This window comes from Mytilus californianus, unplaced genomic scaffold, assembly GCF_021869535.1.
Source record: "Mytilus californianus isolate M0D057914Y unplaced genomic scaffold, xbMytCali1.0.p SCAF_4, whole genome shotgun sequence".
Lineage (NCBI taxonomy): Eukaryota > Metazoa > Mollusca > Bivalvia > Mytilida > Mytilidae > Mytilus > Mytilus californianus.
In genome coordinates this window covers 19,561,290-19,577,929 of record NW_026262690.1, presented here as the reverse complement: position 1 = coordinate 19,577,929, position 16,640 = coordinate 19,561,290, and the positions used below count along the sequence as shown (strand labels likewise).

At 33.4% G+C, this 16,640-nt stretch overlaps 1 protein-coding gene across 1 annotated transcript in view; it reads right to left on the bottom strand.

Moving 5' to 3' along the window:
* Positions 1-16,640, bottom strand: part of LOC127737626 (uncharacterized) — an 87,576-nt gene that overhangs the window by 23,474 nt on the left and 47,462 nt on the right. Inside the window, exons 31-34 of the mRNA XM_052248480.1 lie at positions 15,631-15,735; positions 15,261-15,325; positions 6,660-6,731; positions 1,133-1,302 (exon numbers count right to left, since the gene is read on the bottom strand). Of these exons, the coding sequence (XP_052104440.1) occupies positions 1,133-1,302; positions 6,660-6,731; positions 15,261-15,325; positions 15,631-15,735 (412 nt within the window). The remainder of the gene's footprint in view (positions 1-1,132; positions 1,303-6,659; positions 6,732-15,260; positions 15,326-15,630; positions 15,736-16,640) is intronic.

Here is a 16,640-nt window from a genome sequence, read left to right as displayed (position 1 = left end):
CGATGTACGACAATATATGTGAACAAGCAAGTGACATAGCAAATTACATAACTATAAATATCAAAATATTTTAGAAGTTAAATATGGTGTCCATTTCATCAGTACAGAGATGGTTTAAGCTTGAGCATTTAGAATCCCTTGGTGTAGTAGATTTAAAGTAATGCAACCCTCAATCAAATACTGATTATTGACATATAGTTCCAGCCAGTTCATTTTCATTCATTTACTATGGAACATATCTAAAGCAAATTTCACTTGTCAAATTAATTATTATGACTAAGTATGACATAACAGCATCAAAACACCATTTGAAAGACAAAATCAATGTTTCTATCCAAAATAAATCAAAAAGAAGATTAATAAAACCCCATTATCCAGCTCTTCTTAGTTACAATGTTAATGGTAGTTATCTCAATAAACTACCTGTACAGTGGGAATTGTAATACTGACAATATAGTATGTCCCAGACCATAACAAAAAGCTAAAAATATTTTTGAACTAGAACTTGTAGAAAAATATCATCTATTTGGGGAGCATATATAAGAAGAATATCTTTTAATGGACAATTTGCAATGTAAGTTATAAAGTAAAAACATTGTTGTAAAGCAAATATTATGTTGTTTAAGACTGTGGTATGGAAAAATCTGTTTGTACTAACTACATGTATCTTGTTAATATAATACAAATAAAACCTCCAAGCAATCTAGAATAAACATTCTTTGTCTTTTATCAATGAGAAAATGTGTGTATGAATTTTTTGTATGTGTCATTTTAAGTTTATTACATTCTCTAAGACATTACCATTAGAAAATAAACTTAAAAGAAGAAATGTATTGTTATATACAAGTAAACTTTGTATTTCTTCACATCAAGTTTACTACATAGAAAACAGATAGAAAGAAATTATGTTTAACAAATCGCAAGAAATAAAAGACACAAGTACAAGACTCAAGTTAAATTCTGTTTATGCTTACTATGCTGTGTGGGTTTTGATCATCTTTAAAGGCCGTACCGTGACTTATAGTTGTTAACTTCTATGTCATTTGGTCTCTGGCAGAGAGTTGTCTCATTGGCAATCATACCACATCTTCTTATTTTTATACAATACATGACTTTAATTTTGTTAACATACCCAGTTCCTTTTCCGCTTTAGCTCGAAGTTCCCTTATCTTGAGTTCTCCAATTTTATATGCACATGCCTGGCCAGGCCATGTTATGTATCTATTTACTTCATTAGTTATATCACTCTGTCCATATGCTGTGAAATTAAGCATGTAGTTTATGGCACGTTCCTCTGTCCAACTGTAAATGCAAATAAAGCAGCTCTTAAGTATAAATAGATTTTTCTGATTTTTTTACTGAAGAAAGAATTGTTTCTTAGATTGAGTTGAAATTACTAGAGGCTCTAAAGAGCTTGTGTCGCTCACCTATCTGTAAGTGCATCCTCAACAGATTAACACTTTCCAACATTGTGGACTAAAATAGAATTCATGGAAAAAAATTCTTTTTTGTTGATCTTGTTTTGGTGATCTTTTTTTTCTATTTACACTTTATCTCTGTCTTCTTTCATTTTTGCCCAAAACACAAATATCAACAAGAAATGATTGTAACAGGATGCTGTTACGAAGTCTCCCAAACGATGCTCCCATAATTCGTAATTCCCAGGGTCGCCTGACATTGGGCAACTTCCAGTGAAAATTGGTTTGGTCCAGTAAAGTTATATGCATTAGTGATGCCTGGGGACTAACCTTGTATATCATTCAAATCATCTTGGCATGACAAACCAGAATACATATGGTTCAGGGGTGGGGATCTCAACCATTTACAAGATACTAGAACATTGGGGGTGGGGAAGAACCCCTGGGGACTGGCCCTATACGTCATTCAAATGTTCATTACATGACGAACAGGAATATATATGGTTTACGGGTGGGGATCTCAACCATTTACAAGATATTAGAACATTGGGGGTGGGGGGAACCCCTGGGGACTGACCGTATACGTCATTCAAATGTTCGACACATGACAAATAGGAATATATATGGTTTACGGGTGGGGATCTCAACCATTTACAAGATATTAGAACTTTCTCAAATGGCAGGGGGTGGGGGTGACCCCTGGGGACTAACCCTGTGTTTCATTTGATGTGCTTTATCATGACAAACCAGAATATATATGGTTTAGGGGTGGGGATCTCGACCATTTACAAGATATTAGAACTTTCTCAAATGGCATGGGGGTCGGGATGACCCCTGGGGCCTAACCCTGTATATCATTCAAACCATCTTAGCATGACAAACCAGAATATATATGGTTTAGGGGTGGGGATCTTGACCACTTACAAGGTATTAGAACTTTCTTAAATGGCAGGGGGTGGGGTGACCCCTGGGGACTAACCCTGTATTACAATTGATGTGCTTTATCATGACAAACCAGAATATATATGGTTTAGGGGTGGGGATCTCGACCATTTACAAGATATTAGAACTTTCTCAAATGGCATGGGGTCGGGATGACCCCTGGGGACTAACCCTGTATATCAATCAAACCATCTTAGCATGACAAACCAGAATATATATGGTTAAGGGGTGGGGATCTTGACCATTTACAAGGTATTAGAACTTTCTTAAATGGCAGGGGGTGGGGGTGACCCCTGGGGACTAACCCTGTATTTCATTTGATGTGCTTTATCATGACAAACCAGAATATATATGGTTTAGGGGTGGGGATCTCGACCATTTACAAGATATTAGAACTTTCTCAAATGGCATGGGGGTCGGGATGACCCCTGGGGCCTAACCCTGTATATCATTCAAACCATCTTAGCATGACAAACCAGAATATATATGGTTTAGGGGTGGGGATCTTGACCACTTACAAGGTATTAGAACTTTCTTAAATGGCAGGGGGTGGGGGTGACCCCTGGGGACTAACCCTGTATTTCATTTGATGTGCTTTATCATGACAAACCAGAATATATATGGTTTAGGGGTGGGGATCTCGACCATTTACAAGATATTAGAACGTTCTCAAATGGCAGGGGGTCGGGATGACCCCTGGGGACTAACCCTGTATATCATTCAAACCATCTTAGAATGACAAACCAGAATATATATGGTTTAGGGGTGGGGATCTTTACCACTTACAAGATATTAGAACTTTCTTAAATGGCAGGGGGTGGGGGTGACCCCTGGGGACTAACCCTGTATTTCATTTGATGTGCTTTATCATGACAAACCAGAATATATATGGTTTAGGGGTGGGGATCTCGACCATTTACAAGATATTAGAACTTTCTCAAATGGCAGGGGGTCGGGATGACCCCTGGGGACTAACCCTGTATATCATTCAAACCATCTTAGCATGACAAACCAGAATATATATGGTTTAGGGGTGGGGATCTTGACCACTTACAAGATATTAGAACTTTCTTAAATGGCAGGGGGTGGGGGTGACCCCTGGGGACTAACCCTGTATTACAATTGATGTGCTTTATCATGACAAACCAGAATATATATGGTTTAGGGGTGGGGATCTCGACCATTTACAAGATATTAGAACTTTCTCAAATGGCATGGGGTCGGGATGACCCCCTGGGGACTAACCCTGTATATCAATCAAACCATCTTAGCATGACAAACCAGAATATATATGGTTTAGGGGTGGGGATCTTGACCATTTACAAGGTATTAGAACTTTCTTAAATGGCAGGGGGTGGGGGTGACCCCTGGGGACTAACCCTGTATTTCATTTAATGGACTTTATCATTTAGAACATTTTCAATTAAAAAGATTGTTTCTATCACAAACGGTTTTCAATTTATAATCATTTGAAAATTTAAAAAAATAAAATCCCATAGGGTTCTATAGTAAAACCCTCTTTTCTATTTGCCCCTCAAAGTACCCCTTTATAAACCCCATTGCACAAACAAAACCCTGATTGCACCACTAGACATGTTAGTCTAACATATTGTGAAACCCTAAGTTAATCTGACAAGCGGTTTTGGAGAACGGGTGCGGACAAGTTCAAATTTAAAAGCGGCGGAAGAAGAAGAAGAAGAAGAAGAAGAAGAAGAAGAAGAAGAAGAAGAAGAAGAAGAAGAATAATAATAATAAGAACTGAGCAAAAACAATAAGTCTTCCCAAACTTCGTTTGGGAGACTTAATAACAACTTTCCTTGTTTGGTTTGGAACCTTGTTGTACAATTTCGTTGAGATCCATCATGTCCATAGACTTATACTCAAGTTATTGTCTAAAAACCAGAAAATCCCTGGGGTTTTTTTGCCCCTTATTCATGTTATTGACCCCTTATTCCTAACGGTTTGGGCCAAAACCCCTAAAATCAATCCCAACCTTACTTTTGAGGTATGGACCCTTGTGGTATAATTTGGTATATATATCTTTTATAGTTTTTATGATAATAGGCAAAAACACTAAAACTGGGTAAAAATAGTCATTAAAGAGCATATTAGTAACGCCAATAAGGAGTCATAAGACAATTTCAAAAATGTTAACTTATTTGAAGATCATGTATTGTCCCAGTAAACAATCCAACGTTGACACTACATTGTGACAACGTAATACTATCGTTGTGACAACGTAGTAAAATTACGATGGTACAACGTAATTTTGTGGACTCCAAGGCACGTGCTGACAACCATCCACACAACGTTGGCACAACGTAATTTATGACGTAATTTATGACCATCATAAGACGTTGTAACAACGTCACAACACAACTGTAAATGTCCCTTGTCCTCATTTGATTGATAGGAGCAATAGAATTCCATTAAAGAAGTAAACAGGGTCTATATTTTATTCTTTTGACCTGTTTTAAGTTGTAAATTTTTCTATGTAGGAAAGATGTACACAATGTCGATATGTACTCTATTTCCAAACTGCCAGCTGTGATATCAGCTGTGTATAATATAGTAACAATTTCAAAAAAGTTTTTTTTACCTTTTTGCCAGGTTTCAATGTCAATGTATAAATATCTCTGTTATCCCCAAACTTTGCATTATGTTTTACATTAAACCCGTAGTTTTGTCCAATTCATGTTTCACACAGTTGTTTAAGGTTAAAGTCTTAGTTTTTAACTTTTGCAATACTGAAGTACAAGATTTACACATTTCCATTTAACAAAAGCAACTTTTCTTTAAAGAATTTAACACATGATATTCAAAAAAGGAGATTTGGTATGATGGTCAGATGAGACAACTCTCAATCCTAAATCAAATATTGTTGAAGCTTAAGTATGCAATTATATGTAACTGTACAGCCTTCAACATGACATCTTGGTACATGCTGCAACTTCTGAATGTTTAGGGTTTCAGTGTTCTAGAATATAGATTTCACTATGATGGAGGAAATTCTAGAACGTAGATTTCACTTTGATGAAGGAAAACATTTTTTTTAATGAAATACAACAAACTACCACATATACCTTAATATTTACTGTAGATTCATTCAGCTGGATTCACTACACAATGACAAGCTAGGAAAAAAGGTTGGAAAAAGGCACAAAGCTGACTGTCTAATTTACAAATATATATTCTACACAACTTATACACACTTCTAAAAATATCCCAAATGAAGAAAATACCTGAAATTCAATCAAACTATAAACTATTGCTTTTTTTCCATTGACCAACTAGAGATAGACCTATCCAAAAGTTAAGACTTTTTCTTTTTTCTTAGCTACATGAACCAATAAGAAATAATATGATTCTGAATTTTTTTTATTTCTATTCATAATTTTAGTCTTGTGTTGGTTATATATATGTCATTCCAAATTTTGGTTTTCTGCCCTCTGGTCACGTTGATCATATTTGCTTATTTCAGTTTTTATCTATCTCTCATAGTTTTTATGATATTACAAAAATGTATTCGGAAAAAACAGAAAAAAAAGAAAGGTAATATTGTCATACAGGGGCAATACAAATGTAACACTCATAAGAGGTTGTCAGACAATTTCAACCATGTTGACTTACTAGTAGATCTTGTTTTGATGATCATTTTTGCCATATAAAGTTTCATTTTATCTATTAAATTTTCAAGATAATAGGCAAAAATGAAAACAATTGGTTAAATTTGTCATTTAAAGGCAATAAATCCTATAAGAAGTTGTCAGACAATCTGGATTTAACAGACACAGCTTTTAAACTAGACACCCCAATGATGTTTGTGGCCAAGTTTGAATTTGGCAAAGTAGTTTCAGAGAAGATTTTTGTAAAAGTAAATGGACAATGACAACAGACGACGACCATGAGGGACACAAAGAGATCAGAAAAGCTCACTTGGCACTTTTCTTTAATTTCATTGTTTTATACCATGTTCACCTATTAAATATTAAAACTAAAAAAAAGTCTGACTGTATCTAGACTTCTTTAGTATAAGGGTATTGTATAAGTTTATTCTTGCACTGAAAAATTTCAGCTTATTAGATTTTTTTTAAAGGTTAAAAAGGTCCTTACTTGTAAACATACCATGTAAAACAGGTGGGTTGTTTTTTCAAAATGTAAATGCTTTATTTAATCAATTTAGAATTTAATAGTAAAGGTCCATACAAAGGTGCTCCTACTTAAAGGAGGCACATACACAGAAGAGAGAGTTAAGTTAATACACAGCGAACACCTGTTAAAAAGAATTGAGTCACTTACTTGTAATAATGAAGGCCAGTGTCAACCACGAGTCGGCATGCTCTAAATATCTCAGCACTGTAACGTCCTAATCTATAAAAAATTCTCATTTGTTAAATAGGAAGCCAACACACTGTATATATTCTATTTTTCATCGTCGTTTAATAAATCTGTCTTAAATCTGGATCAAGCCAGTTAGTCTATATATATATATATATATATATATATATATATATATATATATGTGTATTCAAGATAAAAAGTCTATTTTTATCCAAGAAGTTACTAGTGGACAAAACCACTGTACAATACATGTTGGCTTTAGATCAAACGACTTTGGAACTCAGCATTAAAATTAACACTTTTTTTATAGTTTAGAGTTAGAGTTACATAAATTAACCAAGGATTTGTAATTACTATACGAATCCTTGAATTAACTTATTATCAGCATTTAAAATTAAGTGATACATTTCTTCTTTGTTTTAAAAATTTATCTACCAGTAGATTTATTCCTAACAATCGGATGTACATGTATGCCAGCTTCAATTTATGCTAGGAACAATCAATTATTAGATACCAACTAAATGTTTAAAGCCAGGGGCGGATCCAGCCATTTGTAAAAGGAGGGGGGTCTTAACCCAGGATAAAAGGGGGGTTCCAACTATATGTCCCCATTCAAATGCATTGATCGTCAAAAAAGGGGGGTTCCAACCCCCGGAACCCCCCCCCGGATCCTCCACTGAAGGCAGCAATTAAGAGTAGCCAAAATATTTTCATATCTTAAAAATGCCGGTACACGTTTTTGAAAGTTCTGGTGTTAATGTTTGTTTCCCCAAACTTGTGAGCCAAATCGGTTGAAACATGTCCTTCATTCAAAGGTGAACATTAAGATGAAAAAGAACGACATTGAATGGATAATATTTTCAAGTTGAGATCAATTATCAAACTTTTAAAAACTGATAACAATGATTAATACAGTACGATCTTACTATGTAATTCCTTGCTGTAAACGAAACAACTTTAAAATATTATAACTGTAGTTTTACTGTACCACCATTTTAATTCGATTCTTCTTATGCACTGACACTCTATATCGATTTTTGTCATCTATTACCTTCCATCTCATGCTTTCCGTAAAATTTTTACGTCAAAGAGAAAATGTCTGACACAACTGTTATATAATAACTGTTTTTCAATAACCAAAAAGTCGCAAAATTTCAAGGACTATCACATAACTCGAAAATGTTAAGTGTACATGCACAAATTAACAATTGCAAATGCATTTGTAAAAAGCTAATAAAAAATCGAGGATGCTAAATCACACAAAAAAACAATTGCAAGTGTTCATATCGCGTACATATGTTTTGATGTTTAATTTTCATACAGTGAACATTTTTAAAAATTACTCATGCAATATAATCTGGATTTAGTAAAGTTAGTAACGCTTGGGAAAAAATATAAATTACATTTTCTTAATAAGGACATTGGGGAGATAAGCTGCAAACTTCTTGTGCGACTTGCGCAAATTAAATGTAGTCAAATTACAGGGGCGGATCCAGCCATTTATAAAAGGGGGATTCCTAACCCAGGAAAGAGGGGGGGGGGGGGGGGGGGAGTGGATCCGCCACTGAATTAAATAGGCAGTGGCTATTTTGCAGGCGCCGGCTAAATAGAAAATATGCTATTTTGCCGCCGGCTCTAGGTAAGCGAAAGTCAATTTTGACAGTAAAAACCGATTTTGTTAACAGATATGATTCAAAGAACTGATTATTATTTCAAAATCAAATTTAATTTAATTTAAACATTTTTAATCTTGAAGCTATGTGATTGATTATGTTAGATTGTATAATGTTTTATCAAATTTATATGCAATGAGATTTTCAACTTTTATTTTTTACAGCATACAGTTAAAAAATCTTATTTTATTCTTTGCATACATGTAACATTAGACTGTGACCATTTTAGAAGTTATTTCAATATGAAGTACATGTTTTGATATGATTTCATTGCTACAAATGGACGCTCAATATTTTTTTTTTTTTATTTCATTTTACAAATTCTTATTTTCAGTTTGACTGACTAAATGTTTTTAAACGATTATAAACTAGTATAATAGTCCCAGCTAATATGTATCTCAAGTACTGTTACTGTTATCTTATTAAACTGTATGAGTAATAATTTGATTCTTTTATGTTGACAATGCACATTTTCGTAATACTTTTCAAAAGTAAATATTAAAATTCACTCGTTACAAAGAACCGGCAAAATAACAAATTTACTTTACTGCCGGCGCCGGCAAAATAGCCACTGCTACAGAAAGATTCTATTTTGCTGGTTTTAATTAAGATATGTTGATCGTTTGTGACTAGTATACCTGTCTAAAAACAAGGTGAGCCATTGTCAACGGAGAATACTAACCATTGACAGGATAGAATTTCGTTATAGAAACAAATTAAGATAGCTATGTCTGGTATCAAAAGTTAAAAACATATTGAAAAAAATCACGACGGAAAATATCAAGAGGACATTGTATACTCATAACAAAAGGTCATGAGAAGCTGACAACGCCAAAAAAACGAATAACGACAAATAGACTAACACGTTCACGTGGAGGTCCCGGGCATACAATATATATTTTCGGGGAAAACTGGCTGTCTCTATGTCCAAGTCTCTGGAAAATTTATATATTACTTATTCACATCCATATATTTCGATCAATGATCAAAAACTTAACCGAATAACTGTAACACAATGTGGGAAATTGCATTGTCCGATGCTTGACCTAGTACATGTATTATTCAACAGCTAGACTACTTTATAAACTATACCGACAGTTATGGGCTATTGTTGAAAGCTGATTGATGGCCCCTCTGAGCTATATAAGATCCAGCTTTGGACTAGAACGGCAGATTCCGACTGGAGATTCCGCCAAGGTCTCCCCCTTCGTGGGTAGGTTGGAATTAATCAGGACCGAACAGTTATACCGCTATACGATCACGTGTTCATGTGACAATTCGCTAACACCAGAATTCATCAGATCACGGCCAGTGTCACAGTGCAAAACAATCATTGAACTTTCGAACTAGTTATCTTTAGAAACTCTGTACATTGTACGTAGTTCTGTCTTAGACCTCTTTACATAACAAATTCAAAATACAAATTCAAATTCTGATAAACAATCGGAATTGAACCAATTACAATAAAAAGTTACCAAATTATACATTCCCGTTTTGCCGAAAACGAGGATTACGTTTCTTAATAAAAAAAATAAGAAGATGTGATATGATTGCTAATGAAACAAGTCTTCACCAGAGACCAAATAAAATAGAAGTTTACAACTATAGGTCACCGTACGGCATTCAACAACGAGCAAAATCCATACCGCATAGTCCGCTATAAAAGGTCCCGAAATGACAAATGTAAAACAATTCAAACGAGAAAACTAACAGCCTGATTTATTTACAAAATAATGAACGAAAAACAAATATGACATACAGCAACAAACGACAACAACTGAATTATATGCTCCTGACTAGAGACAGGCACAAACAAAATGTAGCGGGGTTGAACTAGTTTGCTGGCGCCAAACCCTTCCCTAAACCTAGGACAGTGGTGTAACAGTACAACATAATAACAAACTATAAAAATCAGTTGAAAAGGGCTTAACTCATCAGATCGATTCAAAGCAGAAAAAAAAACAAATAAACTTAAACACAGGTCGGACGTGGCAGGGTACTTATACAACCCAACAACAAAAAAGACGCTAAGTACAGATCTGAGGGTACTTGCAATTACTGACAGCTACTTCAAAGCAAATAGCAACAAATAAAAAAATCATCTATCTAAGACTAAAATATCAATCAGTACACATCCGACATCCAATAGACTTAATGTAAAGACGTCATTAACAGTCAGAGAAAATCCTTGACCTTAAGCTGAATGCCAAGATACAGGTATCGACAGATGGAAGAACCGTGAATGTGCATAAAAATTCTCTATTTAACAATAATATTAAAAAGTTTGGTTTTAATTTATTGCATGGAAACAAATCAATATCTATTGTGCGGATTACGTTTCTTAAGTTTGTCAAGAGTCGCTTTCGGTAGTTATCACTACGTGCCAATTCATCTACATAAATCTATGATTATTCAATTAAACGAAATGATTACCGGGTTTATCTTAAAATGCAAATAACTTTTGAATAGAATAAAATACAATGAACTTTTGAATAGCATAAAATTTATTATTATACTTCATGTCAAAATGCGGGATTCTGATTGGTTAATACGAGGAATACTCTATCCCATGGCAAAAACTCTATTACCCTTCACGGAGACGCTTGATCATTTGTACGCTTTTTTAAATAGGGATGACTGTTATGTACAAAACGTCATAGTTTATTACTTTGAATTTGAAATTTAATAGACAGTAATAACAGAACATTCAGTATAATAAAGTAAATAACACATAGCTGAGAGGGTAATAGAGCAGATTGTTACCCCTCGAAAAGGCATTGTCAACCTTAGCTTCGCCGCGGTTAACAACGTTTTCTCAGGTTAAAAATCTGCTCTCACAGGCACTTGTCTCGGAAAAAAAAAAATCCTATATACCTTAATATAACATTAAGGTATATAGGAAGAAAAAAAATTCAGACAAGTGCCTGTGTCTGCTCTATCACCCTCTCAGCTAAGTGTTATTTATATAATGAACCATTGAATGATTAAAATCAAATAACAACTCGGAATGTTGATAAGCGGCATGGCCTATAAAAATATACAAAATCAACAATAGTGAACTGGGGACGAACAATTTTTGGGTTATATTACTCTTATAAAATAAGTTAAAAAGTTAGGTATCTCGCAATAACCCATTGGGTATTTACTGTTCAATACTAAATAGACCAGACATACTGAAAATGTTGACGGACCAGTATACCATAATACACTGAACGGACTCATGATACTTTAAAACTATCTAAATCTTAAAAAATAACAACTAATTTCTGTTGCATTTGCCGTGCGGACGAACTAAAAACAACAAAAAAAAACAACAAAAAAAAACTCAACTAAGTTCTGTTGTGTTTGCCGTGCGGACGAATATAGCTGGCATTTAATAACCATAAAATTAACTAACATATCACTTCGAACCAGTAAAAGTCTGAAATGGCCTATATTTGTACTCGACTGTACTGATTTTTACTCGACCAGTCTGAATTGGTCTGAAATTTACTTGATAATACTCGACTGTAGTCTGAACCATACTTAACAGTCTGAACTTGTACTCGACCTTTACTCGACCAGTACTTAACCATTTTATTTTCGTCTGAACTATGCTCGACCTAGTCTGAACCATGCTCGACCTAGTCTAAACCATGCTCGACCTAGTCTGAACCACACTCGACCTAGTCTGAACCATACTCGACATAGTCTGAACCATACTCGACTAAGTCTTAACCAACCTAGACCTTATTTTTGTATCTATCTATTGTATTTCATCAATTTAGGAACTGTTTTTAACAGCTATTTCCCCTGGCTAGAAATTTGAACAACAGTTTGAAATTTAAAATGTATTTAATATGGCATTGAAACCAAAATTTCCCAATAAACATAATATAAATTCAACACCATATTTATCAACACTTACATATATATATCACCTTTAAAGTAAAAATAACACAAGCTGATCAAATAATCTCAAAACTGAATTGTGACTAATATTTTTAATGTTATTCAAATTTTTTGAATGTACAGATATATTTTATGGTTACTGGACAATTTTCACCATTTACTTAAGCCTTGTATAGATTTATGGTGTCAGTTGAGTTTAGTTAATAATGCAGTGAACATTTTTTTTATTAAAATATATTTAAAATAGTATATAATGCAACTTAATAAATTTTAAAAATAACACCTTATTTTGTAAAACCAAGATTTTAATATTATCATGATAATAGAACTTCCATAGCAATCCTTGATAACCATTTAAAAAAGGAAATGTGTTCCAAAGTTGCAGAAAAAATTTGTTTCAATTAAATTTAAATAACTTTTGTCAAAATTAAAGACATGGCATACAAGAAGCACTTTAATAAGGTTTATTTACCTCAGTACATGTCTTTTTTACAGGTAAAAAGAAAGCCCTTTTTCTAGGGAAATCACAAGGCCTTGCGATTTAAGTTTTACAAGATATGGCAATTTTTAATAAATGTTAATTAGAAATTAATACTCTCTGACCAGGTGTGATCTTTTTGATGAGTTTGCCCCAAGCAGGAGGTATTACTTTATACTTTACCACTAATCAGAAGAAAAATTTTATCTATTTCTTTAATTTTTTTATCCATTTTTGATATATATTATATATAATGTATCCCAAATAATAATAAGAATAGATATATTTCTAATATAAGGTTAAACAATTTCAGTGATTTTTTGGCAGTTGTTACCTCATTAAAAAGATAATTATATAACTATTGTATGCAACCATGAAACCTATATAGTTTTTCTTTAGAAATTTAGGAAAATGAAGTATAAAAAAAAAAATAAACACATGCCAAACAAGAAGCACCTTAATAAGGTTTTATTACCCTCAGTAAAGGTGTGGTTTTGAGTTAAAAGAACATCTTTTTTTTAACAAAACTCTAAAACTTTAAAATTAATATAATTAAATTGTTATATAGGATAATTTAATTTAACTATCTCTATTTGATAAATCTGAGAATCATGTACATGATGTAAGGATGTAAAAATATGTTTTTATATATATCTTTATTTTATTGTGGCTGTTGTCATGTCAGAAAAAAAGAAATTCATTTTAACAGCTAAAATTAAAAAAAAAGTATAGGTTTGTTGGTCAAGTATGGTTCAGACTGGTCGAGTATTGTTCAGACCTTTGGTCGAGTATGGTTTAGACTGAAAAAAATTGGTCGAGTACAGGTCGAGAATGGGTTAAGATTGTTTCAGACTGGTCGAGTAATAGTTCAGACTATTTTCAATGGCAAAGATAAGGGTCAAGTACAAATCAGTACGGTCGAGTTTGGTTAAGACTGGGGTCGAGTAATGTCGAGTAAAATTCAGACCAATTCAGACTGGTCGAGTAAAAATCAGTACAGTCGAGTACAGATATAGGCCATTTCAGACTTTTACTGGTTTGTAGTGTATATGACAATACATGTTTATACAATACATCAATAGAAAAAAATAAATTAGGCTAAAAGTTATGAACATCTATAGATTTTAGATAAACATTTTAAGATTGATTAACTTGAATCTTTTATTGCCTCTGTCATTAGTGATGAATGCCACCCAGGAAAAATATAAAAATAATTTCATGGAAACCTGTAACTCGAGATAATGCCGACACCACTTCCAAAGAAAGCGCCGAGTCCTGCGCTAACGTCCAAAATAATTCAAAATCGCTAGCTATAACATATCGGTATCTATAAACTCTTGAAAATTGTTGTTCACTATCGAACATCAACTGTTATAATGAAAACCTTGCTCTACTACGAAAATCAGAAAAATAAATAACTAGTAATTGATTCTTATCCAACCCTAAGACATCACCAATTTCGTAAACCATCGGTCTGTAAACTTTCTTATCCTAATACTAGACCGAACAAGAAATTTTGAAACTACAATTTTTTTAGGACAACGGTAGAAACCAATCTAATTAAAATAAAATCTCCGCACTCGCTCATTTTTTAAAAATAAATTTCAAAATTGAAAATCACAAAGTACAACACTGAAGACTAAAGCAAGAAAAACACGAACCCCTTTTACAAAACACTAGGGAGGGGGTCTCATGTGCTCTGGAAGGGTTTGCAGATACACATTTGGTGATGAGTCTCATTGAGTGATGTCACAATCAAGGAAAAGAGGACCTGTCAAATACAGAATTGTCCACAGGGCAGGTGTTGACAAGACCTGTCCCTAGACCGTTAAAAAGCAAGCCTGTCCAATGCAAAAATCACAAAGCAAACTTATCACCTGCAGCTGTCACAAAAGACTTGTCCAAAGCCTAGTCTATAGTTGAGACATTCAAAAGACTCCTCAAAACCAAAGACATGTATTCGAAAAAAAGCCAATCTAGATATGGTCTATCACCGATAAAGTTCATCTCTGCACTGCTCCAAAATATAACCAGATAGCTTGTAATAAAAGCCCTGTCCATTGATAATTTTCTATGTTTTCTATGTATTGTGTGCGATTTCGTCCAATGTACATTTACTCAATATCCTTTCATTTTCTAAGTATTCTTTGTCAAGGCTATATTCTGTTTGACTGCTAGCGCATATATATCTTTATACATCAGTTTAAGTCAAACCTTATTATGATTTTGGAAGAAAAGCAAAAAAACATAAAATCCAACCGATCATTACTCCATTGCTTCCATGAATATGAGTGCGTGGCTGTTACAAACTTAAAGTTGTGACTTGTGCCACTTCAACACAAGAAAACACAATAAAAGTTTTATGCAAAAAGGCAAATACATGTATAATTAATTTGTGGCTACGAAAAAAAACATATTTATACAAGATACTAATGTAGTCTGCTAATGAGTTTTCAATTACTCACTTTTCTAGATAGAAATGCATGGAAGCATAAAATGCAAACCACTACTTCTTACCTTTCATAGTCATTTTCGAAGACACCCATTTCCTCTCCCAGTGACTCAGCATATAACGCCCATCCCTTCGTTTAAAAAAGGAAAACAAAATGTGCAATATCAATATTATAAGAATATATATATATGCATATATACATAAGTATGTATAGTCAATGTTTGAAAAATCATGCACAGACAGTTTATGACATTAGATTCTGCATCTTTAGTTTCGTATTTGATAACATTTGAAATCTTTATATTTTTATTTCCTTATTCTGAATATTTAAAAAAATATATATATATACTCTTAACACAGTGAAGTAGAATAAAAAATATCAATCGATTAATGCAATTCACAATACTTCTATAAATAAGATTTTTTTTTACTGACCTCAATATAAGCAGTATAGGATGGAAAAGCTGTCGGCACCATATAAGTCCAATCTACGTATGTTGTTCGGAAAAGTGGAATTTTTGCAACACCTTGATAGCTTAGCTGTAAGGAACAGAGTAAAATAAAATAAACAATTTTCATAGTGAAAATATTTGCTTTTGTTTTTGGAGAATATCTTAAGAACATTTGTATCAAAAGTAACAACTACAAAAAAAAATTGATGGATGATTGTTTATTTCACGATAAAAATTGTTTTTGTTGTGCCTTATTTACATCTAAAAAATGACACTTGTTGAAGCCAATATGTTTACCTCTATAGTTTTGGGGGTTCTTTTTTGTGTCGTAGTGTTTCTATCTGACTGGCTTAAATTCCTCATCTAGCTTTATTCCCTTCACTGTTTGATTCAATGTAATATTGACCACCGTATTTATCAATCAAAAATTATCTTTTGTATAAAAAAAAAGATAAGAGAAGATTCCAAGGGGACAATCTAAAATTATTAGTCCAATTAAAACAGACAACACCATGACCGAAAAAAAAAAACAAACGAAAAGGCAAACAACGATATAAAATATAGCATAAAAGCAACAAGAACCCTATCAAAATCTGGCATGAACTCAAATAATCAGAGAGGGTAAACAGTACTTGCTCCACTTGTCGCACCCGTCTTTTTACTCATGCAAGTACAAATCTGATGGTAAGTCGCATTTGGCGATTAACAATCGAGGAAAAGAGGATGGGATTGGTTCGAACAAGTGGAACATACATGTGGTCATCTGTGACGCTGTTGTTGTCTGTAAGATTTTCGAATCTCTCATTTATATAATTAGGCGCCATGTCATTTTCTACTTTGTCGAAATAATTAGTCTATTTTATATCAACAGATGAAGTAATGTAAGCTTGCTTTTAGCAATCTTCGATAGGTTTGGTGTATTTTTATTGCTGTCTTTGTACGTGTATTTTATTATCTATTATGCAGCTACTATAGAGTTAAGGATGTTTGCTA